The sequence below is a fragment of the Trypanosoma equiperdum genome (genome assembly GCF_001457755.1).
Source record: "Trypanosoma equiperdum strain OVI genome assembly, contig: ctg_275, whole genome shotgun sequence".
In the NCBI taxonomy this organism is placed as follows: domain Eukaryota; phylum Euglenozoa; class Kinetoplastea; order Trypanosomatida; family Trypanosomatidae; genus Trypanosoma; species Trypanosoma equiperdum.
In genome coordinates, this window is record NW_027124171.1 from 80,324 (window position 1) to 103,464 (window position 23,141).

Consider the following 23,141-nt stretch of genomic DNA (forward strand, 5'->3'; position numbering starts at 1 on the left):
TTCTTCACATATTGTTTTTTTTTATTAAGCAGGGTAACGCAGAACCAAGAATAAAGCAAAGTTAAGAGAAACATCAGCAACTCCTCCCCTCCCCCTTTTCAAAGACGAACACGAACACCGACAAACGAAAAAAAAAACAAAAACACACACACACAAACACAAACACAAGCACACTCGTACATAAACGCTCGTCCACACAAGTAGTGACGGGCCTTCAACTCCCTTCCTTCCTCCCCCCCTCCCCCCCCCACTCACTCACTCACTCATATATATATATATATGGAAGATATCAAAATCAAGTCGAACAGAAGAAAAAAAAAAAGAAGAAAAAGAAAAAAAAACGTACATTCACTTGTCCGGCAACATTCTGAGGCTCATGTTATGATTTTTTTTTTCTTTTCTTCTTTTTCTTTTTTTGGAAGAGTAGAGGAAACTTTCATGAAAAACATATACCATATATATATTCTGCTTCCTATATGGTATACCGCGTTACTTCTGGAGTATTTCAAATGATACATTTTTATCCCTTTTACTCTTTTTGAGCAATTTCATCCTCTTTTATCCTCCTCCTCGCTTTCGAAGAAATGTGTTATGGACGTCATTCAAACATCATTTTTTTTTTTTAAAAGTATGGAGGGTTTAGGATTGGCGGGCGCTCATAACCTCAAAACAATGCATCCTTTTGTCCCTTTTTTTTTCTTTTTTTAGAAAAAAAAAATTGGTGTTCGCTGTTCACTATTCCTTCTTCTTCACAAGCAATTCTTTCTTCTTATATCAAATTCAAACGCATGTCGTCCCTGTGCGTGCGCATGTAATGAGTGTTGTTATTGTTGTTTTTATTTCCCCCTCCTTCAAATAATAAAAAAAAAAGAAACACACAGCATGGGATATATAGATGCATGACTCCCTCGCAACTCTTCCTTATACACTCCCCTCTTTCCACTTTCTTTTTCTCTTCCCTTTTTCTTCTGATTCTTCTCTTTTTATTTCTTCCTCTCCCCTCAACAAAAAAACAACAACAACAAAAAAAACACACACACAATTAATTCCTTCCATCCTTTATTTACTTCCGTGTATAATTACGATTCACTCTCTCATATCCCTTTCCCTTTCTTCTTTTTTTTCTTTCAAAAAAAAAAAAAAACTCCTTTTCTCATTTTACTTTATTTCTGTTCCTGCCCCCCTTTGTTTTTTTTTTTTGCCTTTTCTGTCTTGTCAACATGATGGCCCTACCAACCAATCTCTCCTAACATTTACCTCTTTCCTTCATTCTTTTTTACAAATAAAAAATTTATTATTTTCTTGTGTCAGTTTCAGTTTCTGTTTCTTTTTTTTTTCATTTTTCTCCCACGTTTTTATTTGGTGCTGTTTCTTCTTCCTTTTTTTTTTTTACGTTGACTCGTACTTTTCTCCTATTTCTCCGCTCTAACTTCATTTCTCCTTCTTTCCCCCTTTTTTTTGTTTTTAAAACGCATGCACACACACTTAGGAGAACATAAGAGTATTAACTATAATCGCAATAATAATAATAATAATTAAAAGTTATTACCATCATAATTATCATAGTTTTAGTGTCGTAGCAGAGGGTTTTAGAAAAAGAAAGAAAGAAAGAGGAGAGAAATAGAGAGGAGAGGGGAGGGGAGGGGAGGAAGGAAGGAAGGAATTGAACCAAAAACAAACAAAACAAACAAATGAAGAAAGGTGAAGAAAAAAAAAAAGAAAAGGAAAAAAAAAGAAAAAGAAAGAGGGCCAGCGATCACAACAAATGGCGGCCTCATCAATACGTTGAACCCTCCTCCGGTTGCGGTAGTTTTTTATTAGCTGGAAGCGACATCTCCCGACGGAGTTCCATCAAACAATGCGCCATTGTGAAGTTGCGATCCCAAGTCTTGAAGACGGCAAACTTGTTTTTATCAACAGTACCATCACTGCTCACACACGGCAGGTTCACACGGCTGATGAACTTAATGTTCGGCGGGCGTTTGGGGTAATGTTCATCGCAGTGAATTTCTAGTGAGAGGATGCGATTCTCAAATGTGGTACCGGGAGGTCCGAGAATAGTGCCATTCCAATTATGCATATAAATGTCATCCATCCCACTGAGGCCAATAGAGACACTTTGGCTTACACCTGTTCCCTTTTCCCCCGCCTCAAGTTCCTGCAACAAACGGAAATTACGCGGTACCTCAACCATTGATGCGTAAGTGGATAAATAATAATTGTATTTGGTGCCTTTCTTTTTTTTTTATTTTTTTCTTTTTCTTTTGCTTCTGCTACTGCTATTTCTTTGAATTCCTTTTTTTTTTTTAAGGAAAATGTTGTGTTAGTTCTTTATTTTATTTTATTTTTTCCCCTTTTTCTTGTGCTTCACTTATTTCTCTTTAATTTTCTCCACGTGTTGACTTGTTTTCCCTTTAAGTTTCGTTGATGTCAAAAACCTTCCCTTCTCCTTTATGAATATTAATATGTTTATTTTTTTTGGGGGGGGACACCACAATTGGCGACAGGTCCAAAATTATGTCGGGATGAAAGTAACAGCAAATTAAATAAATAAAAATAAACAAACAAATAAATAAATAAATTGACACATAAATATGTAAAGGATTGACACAGTGGGAGGGAGGGAGGGAGGTAAAAACCCAAATCAGTACCGCAATGGCCATAAGGTTGAAATTTAAACTTCAGATTACAAGAGCACGCCACACACAAACACACACACGCACACATCAATTCCTCCATCTCATTCCCCATCACGACACATCAAACGCCTTCTCCCATGGCTCGAAAATTTTTTTCTCTTTTTTTTTCTTTTTTTTTTAAAAAAAAGAAAAACTTCACCTAACGACCTAACAAGTTCCATCTTTCATTGGTACACATGCGTCATTTAATAATAAAGGCATGAGGGTGGCGGGGAAAAGAAGGGAAAGACACACAAGTCGTACATGAAGAAAGAACAAAAGAGGGAAAAGTGTAAAAGAAAAGAATATGATACGTATGCATGTGAAGAGAAAATGAAGTTCATCAGAGCCATGCATCGGACCAAATGAAACAAAAACAAACAAACACGGCGGGGCATCGTAGCAAAGCCGTGCTTTCACACACCGATATGGCAAATGAGATGTAACGGAGGGGAAGAAGGTTTTAAGAAGTTCCTTTTTTTTTTTGTTTGTTTGTTTGGTTTCTCTTTCAGCTTCGGGGATTTTTGTTCGGTTGATTCTCTCCTGTTCTGTCCACAACAACAACAACAACAACAAAGGTAGTAATAACAACCATTACGGATATATATATATATATATATATATGTAAACAATCACAAATTCTTACAAACTTATTTCTTGCTTTATTATTTGAAAAATAAAAATTCAGCAGAGGAACTACGACGGCGGTGCGGCAGTGTCTCTGAAGATGCACCAACATCATTGGAAGGTCACTGTGTAAGAAAACAGAGGAGCGAAATAAGTGGGAGAGGGAAGAAATAATAATAATAATAATAATTATTATTATTATCATCAGACAAACTCATCAGCGGCGGCGTTGCGGGAAGGTGAAGCTGAAGGTGAAGGAAGGTGCAGAAGTGTAAATATATAAAGATGATAACACTTAGAGTTCAAGGAAGAGCCCCCCCAAAAAAAAAGGGGTCGGGGAAGGGGAGAGGGGAGCGCAGCGAGCGGAAGGGTCAAAAAGAAGAAAAACATACCAGAGTCGAAAATAACGAAAAGAAAGATAAGAATCATAAGTAAAAAAAAAAAATAAGAAAAAGTAAAGTAAAGTGGAGGAAACAACTTTACGCCCCCAACGTCACTTCCTTTTCTTCTTTTTCTTTGTTTATATGCACCGTTCCTTCCTTGGCTTTCCCCTTTAGTGCCGCAACGAAACTCATTATTCTTACAAGTGTCTTCCTTTCTTTCTTTTACGTACTCCTTTTTTTTTTCCTTTTTTCCCCCATAATTTTCTTCCACCTTTCGCAGTTCCTCGCTAAACCGCCATCCCGCATACGCTCTAAATACAACCAAATCCCAAATTAAAGACGGACATTTCACACATCACATAATACCAACAGCAGTAATTATGCATGCGTGCGCCTCTGCATTAGGGAAAAGTAAATAAATAAAAAACAAGCATAAACGCAGCCACTACACCACACCACCATAGGAAAAAATTCCAAATATATAACTTTCCCCCCCCCCCCCCCCAAAAAAAAAACAACACACATACACACACACGCAAAGAAAAAGTAAAGTATAAATGCAAAGATCACAACTGGCTCCTCTTTTTTCATCTTCCACATTATCACTTCATTTTCTCTTAACCCATTCTCTCATTAAGTCATTCCTTTCACTCTTTACTTCTCAAAAAGGGGAAAAGAAGAAGGGGCGAGAGGACAGGGAGAAAAAATAGCACACACCGCAGAAAAACAAGAACAACAACAATAACAACATTTCAACGCACACTTCCATACACGCAAAAGGGGGAAAAAAGTAAAGACAAAAAACAAAAAAAAATGTATATATTTTCTCAACTGTGCTTCTTTTTTTTTTCCCCTCCTTCCTTTACTCCAACCATCCCTTCCTTCCTTCCATTCCTTCCTTCCTTTCCTCCGCCCACACCTTTTTTATTTATTTATTTTTACAAGAAAAATTGTCTATGATGGTATGAACGAAACGGTGAAAAAGACAAACGAAGTGAAAACACGAAAAAAAAAACAAACTCTTCACCCGTTCGTTACCGTTCCCAATAACCACCATTTCTGCCTCCTTTTCTCCATGTCAATCCCTCGGCCTCATCCTTTTTTTTTCATTTCTCAACAATATTATCATTATTACTATTATTATCACCTTGCACCCACGCTTCATGAAGTGAAAAGTAAAAAAAAAGGAGGGGAGAAGGGTACGGCAACGTAATAATGATAATAATGGTAATAGTTCAAAGCAAAAAACAACAACAACAACAACAACAAACGAAAAACGCAGCGGACAGAAGGAGGCAACCCGCACCGAAAGTTTACGGCGGAATGCAAACAAAAAGAACGAAATATGAAGTGGGATGGAAAAGCAACGGGAAAATACGAGCGTTAAGCTCTCATCCGTGTTCCCTTCCCGAGGCACTTTTCGGAGACTGAAACATTAAGAGAACAACAAAAAAAAAGTACATCGGTCTCGTTTCCTACTCTCTCTCTCGTTTTTTTTTCTATATTGTAAAAACTAAGTACAGACATTCCTTTCACTTTTGTTGTTTTTTTTTGTTTTTGTTTTTGTTACGACGGGGGGAAAGGGATGAGGTTGTCTCAGCTTCATAGCAATACCCGATGGTGAACCCCTTCCCTCAAATAATTGAGCGCAACACCGCACTCATGTCTCTTCTCTCACAAAAGAAGGAGTAAATATACACCCACACACTCACACGCATGTATATATATAAATATAAATAAATAAATATATATATATATATAACTTTTTCCCGTTCTTTTTATCTTTCTTTCTTTCCCCCCCCCCCCCACAATCTCACTTGCTTCTCATCAATTATTGCAACGACAGCTGACTTGCACAATTGAACTCATAAAGCGTACGTTGACGCCACAGGTGAGTCGGGCCCACGCAAACAGTGAATGGTGAAACAAATGATAACGACAACAGTGAAGTTATATTACGTTTCCTCTCTTTTTTTTTTTCCTGTATAAAAAAAAAGAAGAAAAAAAGCAAAACATCGAAATCATAAAACCAAGCACCCTCACATTAGCGCAACACAAGAACAAGTGCAATTAAACACACAAAAACATATACCAAACATCGTATAATGGTAGAATTTGTGTGTGCCAGCGAAGCAAAGTCATTTCTTTCGCTTTTTCTTCCCAGTCCAGTGCCACCTCCCTTTTACCTTCAGTGAAAGGTGGTTATGAGTGCGCACAATAAGTCAAACCATCCTTCAAAGTAATAAAAGGGAGCCACACACCCATACAAAAAAAAAAAAAATGCTGCACAAACACGAGAGAAGCATGGGTAAGTGGGAAGTCAATGTTGCTTGATGAACCAAAAAAAAAAAAACAACGAGAAAGATGTGAGAGATAAAAAAAGAAAGTAAAAATCCCCACAAAAGCAGGGGAAAGAACGGGTGCGCGAGGGGATAACATTAGGGTTAAAATACTTCCCCTGCTCCTCCTTATATTATGCGTATCCAATAAAGTGCATGTCACTCATCCAAATTATATGGGGTGTGAGCAACAAAGCTGTAAAATCTTTTCCCATTCCCCTCTCAAAAACAGAAAAAAAAAGCAGAAACTCGTGGACGGTGCATATAACTCAGAGCAAACGAAAGAAATGTAGAGTGAGAAGAGGAGATAGAACGGAGAAAGGAGGAGAAACGATGGCATACAATAAGTCGGAAACTTAACTATGACACCGCACATTTTGACTAGTACCTGAAAAAGGTCTACGGGCATCACCACAAGGTAATTATTTCAAGAAAAACTAAATTGAGTAAAGGAATTGCACTACTCTCTCAACTTTCGTCAGGGAAAATGGTTTCATCCCTACCGTCTGGATGCACAACCTTGTAGATACCGTCAGGGTAAAGAATTTCTTTTTTTCCATCCGGTAAGTGGCGCTCTACTTGCCCGGTAGAATGGAACTGAAACACCTGAGCTCCATCTGCATACTGTGTGTGTGTCGTCTGCGCCACAGCATACCAATATGTGCTCTTCCCTGAGGGGAATGTCCGTTTGATGTCTCCGTTTGCGAAGTAGAGCATCACGTGGCTCGAGGGAAGAATAATCTTGCGAGTCCCATTCGTGTAGTGTATCTCTCGCTTCCCGCTACGGTACAACACTTCACGCTTATTGGGATTTTCTCCTAGGGATGTCTGCGACACGACGGTATCGTTCGGAAAGTCTTCATCCGGAACGGGCTCATTGTCCGCGGTTAATTCGCTGGCAGTGGGTGCGCGGCGTCCTTTGCGAGTTGCGTAGGTGCAAGCCTGCGATGCTGCACGGGCAGTTGCTACTGCAGAATTCGCTGTTTTGGAGCTCTGCGCGCGAGGAGTTAAAACAGGATGACCGGAGGAGCGCCGCTGCTGGCGTGCCTCAAGCTTCTTGCTAGTTGCGCCCTCGTCGATCGCCTGCGAACGCTCCTCCCGCACAACCTTCTTTGCATCTACCTTCCGCCGCGGAGCAACTTCCGCATCTGCGCGCCTAACCTTGTCCTCCTCAACCCGCTTCCTGTTCTCCGCTTCCGCACGTTTGCGCTTTTCCTCTTCTTCAGCACGACGCCTCTCTTCAGCTTCCGCAGACTTGCGCTTCGCTTCCTCAGCGCGGCGCCTGTCTTCGGCTTCAACCCGCTTCCGCCTTTCCTCCTCTTCATGGGCGCGACGACGGTCCTCCTCCTCAATGCGCCTTCGCCTTTCCTCCTCCTCTTTAGCACGCCGCGCTTCCTCGGCTTCAATGCGCCTTCGCCTTTCTTCCATCTCGGCACGTCTTCTATCCTCAGCTTCCAACCGTTTCCGCTCGTGCTCCTCTTCCTCCGCTAGTCTCCTCTCCCTCTCTACAATGTCCAGATAACGATTCTGCTCAGAAGAGTAGCTTCTAGTGGGTAGTGAACTACCATGCAATTCGTATACATCTTCACCGCTCCTCGGAGCGCTACTACTGTTAGCCGAAGCTTTATGTCGTATATTTGGGCCGCTGTGCAACAGCAGTGGTGGTGTCAGCGTCTCACCACGTTCTAATGCTGTGAGTTGTTGTTCTCTTGCCAATTCCAACAGCTCTTCGTTCCGCCGCGTCAGAGACTCAATCTCACGTCGCAGCCGGTTCGTCTCCGCCTTTTGCAGCTTCTGCGACTCACGCAACCGTGCTGTCGTCACCTCCAGTTGCTGGCGCAGCATCTCGTTTTCCTGTGTCAGCTTTGTGTTTGAATCACGCTCTGTCCTGAGAAGTTCGAGAGTAGATTTATACCGCTCTTCCACTACCTTCACGTCCTTTTTTGCCTGGCGCTGCTCCGAAGCCCGTGCGGCATCCAACCGCACCCGTTCGTCCTCCATGTCCTGTTCCACTCCAGAGCGGTATTCCTCGAAACGCTGCCGCTCACGCTCCAGTTGCATGCGCAGCTGATAATACCGGGATCGCTCCTCCTTCGTGACGCGCAATTCCTCTTCCAGCTGGCCCACCAACTCCTCCTCCTCACGTGGCTGATGATATTCTGGAAGCGGAGGTCGAAAATAGTTGCGGAGGCTCCTTCCACCACTCACATATTCACCGTCTAGTTCTCCTGGGTCACCGTAGCGGGTAGCAATCGACCGACGAGTATGTCCGTTGTCCGATTCCCCGTTCCTCCACCGACGTTGTTGCACCGGCGAGGGGCACCAGTCGCCCAACTCACTCTCCTCGATGTTCCGGGAAAAAGTGTTGGTGTTCATTGGACTCACACGCTGTCGCGTCGGCTGCGGTTGCGCCTGCACCTGCGAGTGCTGCCACTGCTGGCCGTGATTCAGCAACTGCTGTTGATAGCCTTGTGGAGGGTGTTGCTGTGGGAGTTGGGTTTGCAATTGCATCTGGTGACTGTGGTTTGGCAGTAGCTGGTGCTGTTGCTGTTGTAGTTGTATTTGCTGCTGCTGCTGTTGTTGCAGTTGCAGTTGTTGCTGTTGTTGTTGAAGCTGTAGCTGTTGCTGCTGCTGTAGCTGTTGTTGCAACTGCATTTGTTGCTGCTGCTGCAGTTGGTGTTGCTGCAACTGTAGCTGCTGGTGTTGTTGTGGCTGGGGTTCTACTGTTCTTTCCGACTCGTCTGAAGTACGGGATTCAAGTCGTTTCGTGCTGACGGACTTGTCCCCGATGGATTCGCTATGGTTAGCGTCTCCCACAGCCAGGCGGGAAGAGGTGTGCTGCACGGCAGCAGGAGGGGATGATACACTTACGTTGTCATGCAACTGCGACCCTTCAAGAGACATCCCACGTTCCTCCCGCGGCGATGCGCCAGGTGGTGGTCCCCGCTTCGGAACCGCGACCTCAAAGCCGCCGAAAGGATCGTTAGCTTTCCCTTTGCGCATATCATTGGCTATTGCTTCGCGGAGTGAGCGGGAACTGTTCCTATCCATGGCAGCGAGCTCACGGTTAGTCATACTGTTACCGTGGGAAACATTACCACACACTGAAACTGGGGACTCTGGTGTGCACGAGTAAGAAAGCCGTCCCTCATCTTTGCGGAGAAATTTGAATGGGGCGCTTTTTGCTTGGCGCTTTGAAGAGGTGGTGACGGTGACTTTGCCCGAGGAGGGGCTTCGGCCCGGCCGCGGAAGCTTCACCTCTGCCATCAAACCCCCCACTCACGCCGCTATTCTTACTATTATTAACGCAACTGAAACAACCCGTGTCACTGTTGCTTCACTTCACTCCCCTGACCAGTGGATATGTTCAAGGAGGTATATTAGAACAAGTGTATCTAACACTTTTCCCTCTCTGACTCTAACTTATGCGCTTTTCCTGCGACCTCTTTCACACCCGCGTGCTAGTGTGCAAAACGAACAATCAAACAGTCCAGTACTCCTTCCCGGGAAGGAGAAAGAATATTCTTCTCCCTTTCGCTTTCTATGTGTATTGATCTTTTCGCCAAACACGCACAGTTCGTGACAGCGTGCCGAAGTGGTGCGTGCGCAACAACTTTCCTGACCGATGCCTTTCTGTTTCTCCCCTTATATATATACAACTTAATATGTTTGTTTCCCCTGCTCCTCTATTAATTGCAACCCTTGAGTGCCACCTTTACTGATGTTCTCTTGTCTTTCCCTCCTTACTAATACACTAGTATATATCGCTTCGTCCGCCCTCCGCCTTAAATTTTACGAAAAAAATTTCCTTTACTCTCCTCACCCCCTTTGTTTTCGTGGTTCTCTTTTCTTTTTTTTTTTTGTGCGCGTGGGAAAAAGGCACTGTACTCAAACAAAGAAAGGGTTAACCTTTTACTTCTCTTTGTTGCGCCCGACCGCGTACGCTACTCCCCCTCTCAACTTTCCTTAGACCTCTTCTTTTAAGTAACCTTTAGCTGATTTCGTTTTTTTTTTTTTTGAACAACCCCATAAAGACGAAAGGAAATGCGAAAACAAGCAATGATAAACAAGACAAGAGAGTAAAATATCAGCGGAATACGAAGGCAACGTCAGTGGGAATGATCTCAAACTAATGTGTGGAGCATCACACCGAGAGCGGAATAAATAAATGAGGAAACAGGCACCAGATACAACCAACTAACAGCTGAAAACAATAAGTTTAACGAAGAGGAAGTAATCAAAAACATCTTGCGGCAACCTTCTCGCCCACAGAACCAGTCGACGCAACGGGCCTCCGGTGGCTGCAAACGAGACGACGTGTGCAACAGACGTGGATATATGAGGGATAAGGGGGGAAGATAACAAAAAAAAAGATGGAAGAACATTTAACAGAGTGGAATGCAAAAAGCGGGCGTGTACTTATCTGTTTCCTTTCCCTGTTCCTTCGAACGCAGCGGCGTCGCTCCCAAGTTTTTCCACCAAACAAATAAAGAAACACATAAATACACACACACATACACAATAATAATAATAAGACAACGCCTGCCACCAGCAACACAAAGTGGTAGGGGGTCACATGCCAAATCCAACGTACGCCAACACCAACCTTAAAGACGAAGTAGTTACGCTGGAATGTCACCCATCTATGGGGAGAAAAATGTTTACTACACACCAAATATATGAAATGTGGGTGTACATGTAGGGGCGTGAGAGGTGGTGGAAGAATAAAAGGAAGATTGAAACGAACAAAAAAGGAGGTTATAGAATTACCCGGTCCGCTACACGTGAGACTAACGGCCTCTTGAGGGCAATTTCAGAGACATCATTATCCGCTGCCTGCTCCATGTGTGAGGCAAATTCATCAGTAAGTGGAATAGGCACGAAGGCAACAAGGAAGGCCGCAAATAAAAAGTATGCGCACAGCATGATGGTGATGATAGTCACAACCGACTGCGACAGCAAAAACCATGAAAGGTGGGACGCCCCCTGTGGATTTACCATCGTGACAAGCGAAGGCGTGTCGGTGGTCTCACTTGGAATACCGTTTGAAGAATCGGCTTCCCCGACTCGCACAGGCGACAATACTTGAACCACTTGCTGCTTTTTCTGCTGCTCTAACACGGCAGCAAGCCGTTTCTCGAAAAGCATCGCGAGGTCCTTCTGTGCGTTCCTCACCTCCTGAACGACACCTGCCGAACTGCTGGTTACGGCTGTGCGTACCTCACTGCTCATTGATTGGAGTTTGCCAACTCCTTGGGAAACCTGTTGAACGCTCCGCATCACCGCCTCTTTGTTCGTTTCCTCTCGTTCCTTTTGCCAAGTGAACTGTTGCGTGAAGGTACGCATCTGCTGGGTAGTCGCCTCATTAACAGTACTACGCAGGGCTGCAATCATATCGTTTTTCACAAACTGTCCCAAAGCACTATGATACTCCTTGCTGGTGTCCCGCAACTTTTCTTTTAACTCAGCGGCGCACTCCCTATTTGTTCTCTCTATGTTAGTCATTCTATCCTGCAGCTGCGACGAAAACTGGTGCTGGTGTGCTTTCAATATCTCACTACTTTCTTTGAGATCGTTGCGCAGCTGCCCCAGCCCCGCATCTGCTGACGCCTTAACGGCCCTCTCTATACGAGCAGCAAAGTGCTCTACCGCTTTCTGTGTTGCGGCATCAATTTTTATAACCAATTCTCTCTCTGCTTCCCCCATTTCCTCTCGCAGCTTCAGACGATTTTCCTCCAGAGCCCCCAACAGTTGTTTAATGTTGGTGTCTCCAGTTTTTTTCGTACTCACATCAACCAGAGATGTGCGCAAGATGCTCAGCCTCTCCCACATTTGCTTCGCCTGTACACTTCGCGACGACTTCACGAGCGTCATGAGCTCATCAACTTCCTTTATGAAGCTTTTGCTTCCCTCAACACCGTCTACCTCGTCTTTCCTGAAAACCTCTGTTGTAGGAGGAACACTGGCACTGACTTTTGTCAGCTCATCAAGCGCAGCCTGCAATGCCTGCATGCGTTCACCTAAACGACCCTCCATAGCTTGCAGACTCTCCACACTCAAATTTGTGGTTACGGCCGGCTGCGAACCCATCTCCTCCTCCGATCTTCGTGGCTGCTGCCGTTGGAGTTGCGAAAGAACCTCACGAGTTGTTGCCGAGAGGGTTTCGAGACGCGACGCAATTAAATCGGATGCCTCTCGCTGTCGTTGCTCATACTGCTCCAACACCTTGTCATCTATTGGACTCTTCACTTCAGTTTCGCTAAGTAAGGACTGCTGCTGCTGCTGCGGCTCTTGTAATTGTCTCATGGGGTGTTCTTGCATCTCACGGACAGATGCCATAATGCAGTCGAGGGAATAACGGACTTCGTCCAGTTTCGTGCGCATGGCCTCGACAGCAAGTGCAACATCTTTATTCTGCTGGTTGGACGATAGGAGCTGGTCAAGTTGTTGCCGTCCTTCGTGAATCTCATACTTCAGCGTATCAAACCCCCTCAACATCTTCTCTGCAGTTTGAACGTGAAGTTCTTCTGTACGTTCTAAAGAAGCCTTCACGTCAGAACATATTTCCATTCCGGTAGCGGTGTTGCGCTCAGCGAGGTCTTCCAATAGCCTTTTAAGGGACTTCAACGCTTCGGTTTCCGAACCGCTCACTTCACCCGAGTTATTTTTAATACATGCTATAACGTCGTCAAGTGTTGCCTGTAGACGATCTGAGCGGTGTCGTTCAGAGTCAAGGACGGACTGCAGTGTGTCCTCGACAGAACGCAACTTCGCCTCCAAGGCGGTACGCGACTTTTGCCCACTTTCACGTAACTCTTTGTAAAGGTCATCGAGTGGTATGAGGGCAGCGGCCACTTCATCTTTCAGAAGTGTGCGAACATCTTCTGTCAGCCGCTGCCTGACTTGCAGAAACACCTCTTGCATGGCCCCCGTGACAGCAGACTTTTGCTCGTTTGTCCTTTGCTCGGCGTCTTCTTGGTTCCGGGACATCCGTTGTTTCCACGTCTCTTCATCAGCTTTCATATCTTGCTCTTGTGCCCTTCGCACAACCTGTATCTGCTCCACTTGATCTCGGTGCTGCCTTTGAAGTTTCGACTCTAATTGGTGTTGGTAATCCTGAAGCTTCTTTGCCAGCGCTTCAACCACACCATCAACCTTGTCCTGTGTCGCTTGCTGCTGCTTGCTCAGAGTTGTCTGCATGCTGCGCAGCACATCATCGAGGTACGTACGGAACGGCGAGAGATCAATTTCCTGTGGTCGGTCCATTTCCTGCACGGCGTCCATAACGCATCTTTTGAGATCTTCCACTTTCGTCACCATTGCCTGTTCTAAGGCAGACGTGTCAACAGCTGGTGCAACAACTGCTCCCGGGGCCGGGGTGGGTGGTGAGGCGACGGGTGGTTTGTAAAGGGCCATACTTTCCCTAACTGCTTCCCGCACTCCTTCACATATCGTTTGTGCGACGGTTACGAGTTGTGTTTCACCCATGTGTCTGTTGTCGTATTCGTTGCCCGAGGCAGTGGAGGTAGGTGCCACTTTCTTTTGGATGGCTGCCGCCAATTCATCCAGTCTCGGGGTGAGAGCAGCTGACACAGCCTCCGCGAGCTCTGTTGCTGTAAAGGTGTGTGCAGTAGTGGCAACCGCTGTGCTGACGCTCGGTCGCGGTGGCTCCTGTTGCTCTTTTTCCTCTACAGCGGGGGCGGAATGCGGGGGAAGAGATGATAAAATACTCTCACTGATACTTTGTGCCAACGCCAGCAGCCGGTCGTCGTTCAGCTCAGGCACTGACCCCACCTGGAGAGCAGCACGGGGAGTTTTCTTGATCACATCTTCAAGCTGGAGAAGCCTCGCCGACAGTTCCCTCACATCAGCGTGCTGCTCCTTCAGTCGCCCATCTATCCTTGATATTACATCGTCTGCCAATGCGTCCAATTTATCCGCAAAAATCCCATTGTAATCTATTGTGTCACTGGACTTACGTTCCACAGTGCTGCCTTCAGTGTTTTCAGTGTTGGAGGGTTGGAGAGCGCTTATCAATTCTCTCTTTAGTTTCTTCACAAGGTTTTTGACTTCACTCACATCTCCTGCACTTGTCTGATGCATGCTATGAATTTCCATCATAAGCTCCTTAAGGTCAACGGCCGCAGCTGTTGACTCACGCAGTTCTTCAAGACGTTCGCCGTAAGATGCTAAAATTCGCTCGAACGCCACCTCGTTACCGCTGCTTACGTTCGTCGTACTTCCAGCGGCATCAGAGGTCGAAGCACTCCCACGGAGGTCACGCAATACAGACTGGACCTTATGTTGCGTGTCCTCCACCATCTGTGACATGGCATCCCTCACGTTCTTTTCGATTACCTTCAGACTCGCAGCCTGAGCCAAACGTGACTTGCTGTCTTGCGCATCGGCGCAGTCGGCCAGTAAATCACTCACAGAAGCGAGAAGTCGCTCCTGTTGGAAACGCGAGGCTTGCTCGATGGCAGAGACAATGTGTTCGCGCAAATCTCCCAATACTTCTTCGAGATTTTTGTCTTTTCCAAAGCTCGAATCCAGTGCACTCTTCAAGGCGCTCTCTAACCTCACAAGGGACGTTCCCACCTCTTTGATGACCTGCGGAAGTTGACCTACGTCCTTGAATGATAGTGTTTTCAGCTGCTCCGAGCATATGACATCGGCGACGCGCTTGCAAATCAGGTCTGTATTTTCCCTCAACACTCGGGTAATGGACGACTCCTGCGTGTGGTTCGCGTGAATGAGGCGGTCCACCTCATTCCGCAGGCACTCCGCGACGGCATTCACTACAGTGGCTGCTCGACTATCTTGTGAGGCATCCGCAGCGCTAAGGTTGAGCTGCAATTGCTCCTTCACCTCATCCAATATAACAGTTGCCACAGAGGCTAACTGCTCCGATGAAGCAACACCTGCACGGTCGGCCAGACGCTGGTCGTCACCATGAAGGGAGTTGGTGCCAGAATGAACGGGTGAAGGCTCACCCTCAAGTTTGGCGTGGATCGCCACATTTGGATTCGCCATCGAAAGAACGCGGCGCTGCATCTCAACATCCGCTGGGCTGAGGGCTGCTTCCACAACGACGCCGCGTGTCGCGTCAACACCGCGCAGTAAATGTTTACTGGGTCCGTAGCCCCTTGAGCGGATGGTTGTGGGTTCTGCTGACTCCACTGGCGATGGCGGTGTGGATAATATTCCCCTACGCCCCAACTGCCTAAACAGTTTTTTACAGGGAATCTGATGTACTCGCCTCATTCCTTAACTATAGGTTTCGTTTTCGATGTTCGGACGTTATATGGGTAGACAAGTGGGGAATGTGAGGATGGCAAGAACATTATAACCAATATCAGCTAATGTGTAGGGGAGTAAGCATACAGGGTTATGTGCCACCGCATGCACAAAAAAACAAAAGAAAATAAACACAATCCGCGTACAGACCATTTGAAGGTATCCGACGAAAAGACAAGAGAATTGCGCACGTGTTGAAGTGAAGGTAGCGAGTGTAATAATAATTGTTGTTGTTACTGTCTTGAGGAGGAGGAGGGGGGAAGGGAAACGACTGGGTTAACAGAGAATGTAAGAAGGGTAACGAACAAAAAAAGATGATGAAGGGACGAAGCACCAATGACTAGATGCCAGAAGAGAACAAAAGCACCTCAAACAACAACAACAACAATCGTGATTAAAGTAACCAGTATTACCCCGATGGTGAGTAATAGCCACCGTAACACTCACCTTGGTACACATAAGTATGGATGGACACACACGGAAAACCAAAAACAAAGAAGGGAGAAAGACGAGTAGCCGTTCATGCAGCCAAACGTATACACAGAGGTGTGTGTGTGTGTGTGTGTGTGCATGGAAAAACGAGCAAATAAGTTTGTTCTTCTTTTTGACGTTGTTGGTTTTATTACTTTCGTGCTTCCTTTCCTCTTTTCCTGTCAACACCTTACCTGCTGCTTGTTTTATTATATATATATATTTTTTTTTATTTTTATTTTTTTGATTTCGTTCATTGCGGTAATTTCTGTGATACTGAGTCAACGAGCACGCGCCCATATCCCAAGCAGGAATGGCAACGGCCGATTTAGTGGGAACTCCCTTCCCCGAAGAGTGGGCGGAGGGGGAAAGGGTGCAGCACCAGCAATGGAAAGCAAGGTAATATATAAATATAAAGGTATTGTTTTCATTTAATTTTTGTTTTGTTTTTTCTTTTGAGCAAAGGAAACAGTGATGCTCATAGTGATAGTCATATATATATATATATATGTAAACACCGGTGAGGACAAGGGAGACACAGAGGGAAGAAGACAACAAATTTCAAGGTGTTCTCACAACATCCGACCCGCCACTGTACAAAGAAGATGGGTAAGGGAAAAGCATAAATTTAAATATATGTAAATATAAGGGATAACGTTTATGTGCGAATGACAACAATAATCATAATAATACCGCCAGCTTTGAAATATATAAGGCAGCAGCGACGGGTAGGACAAATGGAAAAGGACGGGGACAGTGTGGGAGAACAAGGTAAGGAAAATGGGAGAGGGTATAATAGGAAAAAAAAAAGACAACAACAGCCTTTGTGACTTGCAACGCCGCTTCCCCCCTCTCAACCCAATACCCCTCACTGTTTATTCATTCATGCTAATTTTCCTTCTAATATTTTTTCTTTCGCACCCTAACTTTTGTTTTCCCAGTTTACACCCTTCAACATTCTCTCCCCCGCCCCATAATGGGAAACTGTGGAGAGTGAAACGCTTTCTCTCACCCACATGCGAACACGCCAAATACTCGGAAGATGAAATCACTGCTGTTGTACCGGTAGTCAGGAAGGAGGTGGCTCGTAGAAACAGCAAAGGAGGGAGATTGGGGAGGGGGAGGCGGTAAAGTTCCAAGTAAGCTTCCCACATTCACACTTATGTATGAACACTTCCTCCCCGCCCCTCCTCCTCCTCCTCCCGCCTTGCGCCTTTCCTTCACATGTCTGCACATATGTGATATTTGTGGTACTGCTACTATTCCATTCATTCGCGTCATTCACATTTCTTTCCATGAGTCAGGTGGGAGACACACACACTTTTCCTTGCACTCAATATTCCTTATCCGGTTTTGCCGCTTCTTCTCTCAGGTGCAATTAGCCTCAAAGAGCTAAACATCACACCTACATGATCCCCTTCCCTTTCTTTTTTTCTCGATTTCCTTCTCAACTTCTATACAGCCTTTGCTTTACACTTCCCCGTGCATTACCCGACTTTCCCACAAATAAAAAAAACGCGCTAACCCTTCGGACACACACACACACACACGAACAAAACAAACAAAAAAGTCCTATTCTCCCTCCCTCTCCTTCTCCACTCGTACAAGGCAAAGGAAAGAGGAGACAGATAAACTAACGGGTGATCCCCCGACACCACCGGTAGGGAAGCTCATTTACCGGCGTTGCCGAGACTCCAGGCGGTTTAGCAACTGCCTTACCATATTTCTAACACTGCTAATACTCTTCGCCTGACGGTTGAGAATGCTCTCAACATTTTTGCAGTACACCTCAATGGAGGCTCCAGGCATCTCTACTCCATTCAATTCTGTCATTTCTTGCTTCAATAACTCCATCATTGCGTCAATATGACGGCGATGGCCCAGAATGGTATTATCCTCTTCTTCGTCTAAGGAATCACCGCTCGCAAAAGAAGTCATCTCATACGGGCTAGCGTCGCGGATCGATATTTCGCTGCCAACACGACTGTGTTTTGGTGTCACCCTGTTGAAGCTCTTCGTCCCTCCACTACTTGGAACTTTCCCGGAGCGAATGCTGTCGGAGAAGTTCGGGTAGTCTTCCTCTTTGCAGCTCATTGACACGCGAGAATGTTGCCCTTTGAGCCGATAGCCGCTGCCGTAGCTGCTGTGAGACTTTGCGTTAGGCGTGCCTGGTTCCCGTTGTGAAAGATGACTGGAGGACCGGGTGCCGGCCTTCTTTTCTCGGGCACGTCTTTGGGCAAAGTTACTGCTCAATCCAAGTGTTTCAATCTCTTCACTTGGCATCTGGCCAATCATGATTTCCTCGGCGGCGATGCGGGACGACTTGTCTTTCTTTAGTTCCTTCACACGATCAGCGTAGCGTAGTGTGTTAAGGGTGTGTTCACAGCTTCCGCTTGCAGGACTAACATTGCCTATCATCACAGTGCGACTGTTCCCCGTGAAGCAGTCCCTCAGCACGGCTGTAAGCTTTGAACCACGGAAAGGAATGTGCCGATGATTCTGGTCCAGCGCACGAATACATTCCTTCAGTGCCAAAAGTGACTTATTGATTTCTGCACCTTCGAGGCGCGTGGTTCTGTCGCTATCAAGTGTATCTGCACCCCGCTCGCTTCCAGCGAGGTCGATGAAGGTGAACCTACCGAAGAACCGGTTCTTTGAATTCAAAACCGTTATGTGAAGGATAGCGTGCGACCTGGAGGAATCCGCATTCATGCCCGTCGAGCCGGCCGCTCGAATGGAATTTCCGTAGTCGATTACACGCATGAGATGCCCCGTATCCTCCACACGATGTTCCGTAAGGCCACAAACATTGATAACACCGCGACTATCTTCACGGCATGCAAGCTTCTCACGCTCATTCAGCAGGTCAAACAACTTTCCTCCATATATCTCGAAGAATGAAACCATGATACTCATCCCACTTTCCAGTCGAGCATACAGATCACGTGCAGCCATCAGATATATACCTTCCTGGTCCCCCTTCCCGAGCATTGTATATGTCTTGCCACTTCCCGTTTGTCCATACGCAAAGCAAGTGGCACACCCACCCTCAAACACTGTTTCAATAAGGGGTTTGCATGCCTTCTCGTACACATCGCGGTTGCTGTACTTGTCGTCAAGAACCAAATCATAGGTGAAACGATGTTTTTCAATATATTTCGTGAGGTCAACTTTCTGTTTGGGCTCAAGTAGGGCAATTGCCTGCAGGTTGTCAGGGTCCGTGGCAAGGATATCGTATAAGCCATCATTGATCTCAGACGTGCTAAGCGGACGTTTGCGGACCACCACTGTGATGCGACTTGCCTTTCTTTTAGTAGTTCCACTCTCCCCAGGCTTACGGGTGGCGGCTGTTGGGGAGGCGCGTGCTACACGGCTGAGTGGCCGTGAGTTTGGGGTCATTTTCATGGCTGAGAGTTCCATATCGTCAATCACATGAAGTGGATCGCGTCGCCCTCCCGCCCCTGACAGTTGCCTGCTTTCATTCATGCGAGCGTTCTCATTTTCCGCCTTGCGTTGCGCGCTGGAGGGTGTCGCATTACGGCAATTCGGCGTTGTGTTTCGCGCACCAGTTACGGCCTGAGGTGTGTGCTCGGGTACACGTGGCGCGTCCGAGGTGTTCAATACGGAGGGGGGGTTCGCCTGCTCTCTCTTCATATATTGAATCAGCTCAAATAGTTTTCGGCGGTCAGTCATGACAATGACACCAACAGATTGATAGTCTTGCATGGTGAGCTGTTTAAGCTGCTGAAGGGTAAGAACACCACCATCGACAAACCCCTGAATTGTGTGCGACAAACCTCCTTGCTCAAGGAGTTCGCGAAGCTGTCGCTCCATTTCCTTCCTTTTGATTTTCGCTTCTTTTACTTTTGAACTCTCTTTTCACTTCACTCTCTTGTAGCTTCGGCCCTGTTCTTTTTTCTTCTTCCCCTATCAGGGCAGTGTATCTATATACAAACGAATATTTTAGATATTCGTCTGCGCCCAGTTAAACTCGTTTCTAGAGGTTGCTCGGTGTTGAGGACCTTCGCTAAGAAGACCTTAGAGAAACCCACACACTTCTACTACAAAGTCAAAACAGGCGAAAGCACACAAGGAGAAAAAAGAATTTAATGGTAACCAAAAGAATATGAAAGTCACGCACGCACAAGTACCCGAATTTTCCCTTCATTTAACAATGCACTCGAGGAGTCACTGGCTCTCCATAATTGCGCACGCACAAAACCCCCAACCCCGACGCGCAACATAGTTTCGGTACGCGGCAGTAAAGAGGAGAGCGAAAAAAATAAAAAAATAAAGAATGGAGGAAAGAGCCCCAACGATAAACAAAACGTGTCGGAGAGTCACAGAAGTCTCCACGATAGAGGCAACAGTAAAGGTAGGTTTCCAACCGGTCAAACGCAAAGAGGTTTCCAATGCGCAGGATAACGAGCGGAGTAGTGTGTCTCATGACAATGACCTCAATGTTGTTCAAGGAGGTGAATCGCTTCACTCCGGTAATAAATTTGGATTTCTACACAAAAAACCCATGTGCCCCCATATGTTCCCACGAAAAAAAAAAGAGAAGGAAGGAATGAATGAAGCTCGATCGCCAAAACTTTAACACACACCCTCTCACAGCGGCCTATTGGCAGTCTGAACGCGTGTGTTCCCCTTTACATCAAAGAGACACACCAATCCGAGTCACATACGGCACATCATCTTAAAACATTATCACGTCATCAACCGCGTCACATCTTCAGAATAACAACACATCGAAAAACGTGGAAACTACACCAGAAACGCCGCGGGCCATTCATGCAACCGGGTTAACATGCGCCTCCGCATTTCGTTTCAACAGTTGGTAACCAGATACGATGCGACTGTCAGTTATATTCAGTTTAAGGAAACAAGCACCGGCAACAACCCAGTTTCACCTACCTGACATTTGCAGCCCAATTCAAACACAAAATGAGAAGGAATTAAGTATAAACAACACGCGAAACTCGAAGACCACGCCACGGCGGGTGGGTGTTCGCGGCGCGCCCTTAGCACCATAGGCGGAACTCCTTGCCACAGCCAATCGGGAACTAATGCCCGTCACGAGATACTGAGATCTGAGGGCTACTGCTGCGGCTTAAACTTTATAAAAAAACCTATAGCGATCGTTCCCCCTCCCAGTCATCCAAACTGCCGATAATGAAACACAAACACAAACACACACACACACACACACGAACAGAAGCGCGCGCCCCTCAAAGAGGGTGACGCACCAGGCGAGTAACAGTGCATACAATTCAATAACAGAGTGATGTGTACCACTCGTTCCTTGACCTCCATCTCTACTGCACCATAGCGCGGCGTGAAGCATATCCACAATCAGCAACCAGTGCTGTGCAGGCACGCAGCTGAATGAGCCGAGCCCCTCCTCGACAAGGGAATTGTTTAAAAGACATGCGTACAGATGTGTTTGAACTAAAAATAGTGATAACAAGTAAACGAATTTACAGTGATGCCCAACCCCAGAAGCAAGGTTAAACAACACAACTGCTTCTTTTGTTTCTACTCTTTTCCCGCAACCAATGTGCCCTCACATAACTGACCACATGTGTCATCACAAACCAATTGGCTTCCTTTTCCTCCCGTTGAGTAGCGAACGACACACAGCAACTCGGACGGTCTTGTAAATAGACGAAAGAAACCCCGTTGGATTTATCAACCGCCAGATGGAAACGAATTCACTGTACGCCACCGGCACTGCAACACATGCAGCCGCGATCAGAAGATAAAGTGCCTCAAGGACCCGAAACGGAGATACAAAGAATGTAGCAGCATTAATGCACCTTCTACCGAAACTGGGAGTATCCTTACCGCGACAGTTGCGGGGACCACTTAACGTGGCGAGGTTCAGTGCACCATTAAACATGACTCTGGTGTAATGCCACAGTAGCCGCTGTGGGCTGTGATCCACACCAGCCAACAATGCCATCGGAGCGGAAACGCACTCACCACCGCGTGCGAAGTATTCCAAGCAGGCATTGCGGAGCAAACGGGTGCCAAAAACAGCATACAGTGCCCACGATAAGATATTAATACTGGAGCTGTGCACCACGCGCCCACGCGCATAGCTCACGATAGCATTTTGGATACTGTCTTCAATATCGGCCATCTCCACAACGTCGGAGCTGCGCATCTCCTTGATTTCGAGGAGTTTCTCCGCTAAAAGAAATGCATCACTGAATGCACATGTCATGCCCCCACCCGTAAGGGGGTGTCGTTGATTGGCATGGTCTCCGATCCCCACGTAACCCCTGATAGAAGGAAAAGTGGCGGGATAAAAGGCAATTGGCATGGATCGAATGTTTTGGGTACTCTGTGCTGCCTTAATAAAATCCTCTCGCATGTTGGAAGGAAGGCATGGCGCGATTTCCTCGGATAGCCAGCGGCTTTGCTCCACCAACGATGGTAACGCTGGTTTGTTGTAGTCAACGAGAACACGAAGCTCGTTAGAATCTAAGCGGTACGAAAGAATGGGTCCTTTTTTCCCAAAGAAAACGGTTCCGTATCCTTCTTGGGGAAGACGAGCATTACGTATGATGAGACCAACGAAGTGCGAGTGGTAGTTGGCTGCAGGGTCGTAGTGTTGATACATAGCTTTGAACTTTGACGAACCGCCGTCACACATAATAATGAGAGGAGCTGTTGCAGTTTTTTGCACCTCCTCCGACATGCTTGTAGAATCCGTTCTCGAGGGTGGCGCGCCCGTAAAAGGTGACTCTGGAACGTTATACTCGGCTGCCGTGGTGTAGACAACGCCGTAGGCCCTGTTCACACATGGAGCAACTCGCTCCACGAGGACCTCTGTTACCGTGGCTTCAAGCATCGTGACGGCTGGCTGACAGTTCTGCCACACGTACTTTCGTAAATTGTTCACCAAATCCCCAAAATGAAAAGAGAACCCCTGAAGGCCAGCAGCATACGGTAGCCGTATTTCATCGCCACGTTCATCCAGAACAACATAACCATGGCAAGGCATTCCAACGGATTTAGCGCATTCGTCCATGCCTAATTTCCTCAACACATCCATACCTCCAGGTTGAAGGAGTTCCCCCACAATACGGTTTGGTTTAGTGAAAAGTGACCTCTCGAGTAGCAGCACACGGCGGTTTTGGTCTGCGAGAGCCTTAGCCATGACTGGTCCCGCGATACTTCCCCCAACAATGATAACATCATAGTCATAGTTTAGGCGCGCTTCCTTCAACCGGACACCGGATACAGCATGATCAAACAGAACAAAGAGGAATGTTACCGTTACCGCTAGGAAAACAACTGATCCAATAATGGCCGCCTCCATTCTATTTTTTCCTTCA

At 46.2% G+C, this 23,141-nt stretch overlaps 5 protein-coding genes across 5 annotated transcripts; all 5 read right to left on the bottom strand.

Annotated features, from left to right (window-relative positions):
* Nucleotides 1-1,777: 1,777 nt before the first annotated feature.
* On the bottom strand, nucleotides 1,778-2,194 carry TEOVI_000105900 (ubiquitin-conjugating enzyme, putative; the record flags this gene model as incomplete). Its single annotated transcript, XM_067224358.1, has 1 exon — nucleotides 1,778-2,194. One exon carries the CDS (start codon nucleotides 2,192-2,194, stop codon nucleotides 1,778-1,780), a length of 417 nt encoding a protein of 138 aa, XP_067080459.1.
* A 4,301-nt stretch (nucleotides 2,195-6,495) lies between these two features.
* Nucleotides 6,496-9,294, bottom strand: TEOVI_000106000 (T-complex protein 10 C-terminus, putative; the record flags this gene model as incomplete). Its single annotated transcript, XM_067224359.1, has 1 exon — nucleotides 6,496-9,294. One exon carries the CDS (start codon nucleotides 9,292-9,294, stop codon nucleotides 6,496-6,498), a length of 2,799 nt encoding a protein of 932 aa, XP_067080460.1.
* A 1,491-nt stretch (nucleotides 9,295-10,785) lies between these two features.
* TEOVI_000106100 (uncharacterized protein) lies at nucleotides 10,786-15,291 on the bottom strand (the record flags this gene model as incomplete). Its single annotated transcript, XM_067224360.1, has 1 exon — nucleotides 10,786-15,291. One exon carries the CDS (start codon nucleotides 15,289-15,291, stop codon nucleotides 10,786-10,788), a length of 4,506 nt encoding a protein of 1,501 aa, XP_067080461.1.
* Nucleotides 15,292-17,469: 2,178 nt separating this feature from the next.
* TEOVI_000106200 (Kinesin-13 5, putative) lies at nucleotides 17,470-19,629 on the bottom strand (the record flags this gene model as incomplete). Its single annotated transcript, XM_067224361.1, has 1 exon — nucleotides 17,470-19,629. The coding sequence occupies one exon, from the start codon at nucleotides 19,627-19,629 to the stop codon at nucleotides 17,470-17,472; it is 2,160 nt and encodes a 719-aa protein (XP_067080462.1).
* Nucleotides 19,630-21,385: 1,756 nt separating this feature from the next.
* TEOVI_000106300 (squalene monooxygenase, putative) lies at nucleotides 21,386-23,125 on the bottom strand (the record flags this gene model as incomplete). The annotated part of the gene is made up of 1 exon (XM_067224362.1): nucleotides 21,386-23,125. The coding sequence occupies one exon, from the start codon at nucleotides 23,123-23,125 to the stop codon at nucleotides 21,386-21,388; it is 1,740 nt and encodes a 579-aa protein (XP_067080463.1).
* Nucleotides 23,126-23,141: the final 16 nt, after the last annotated feature.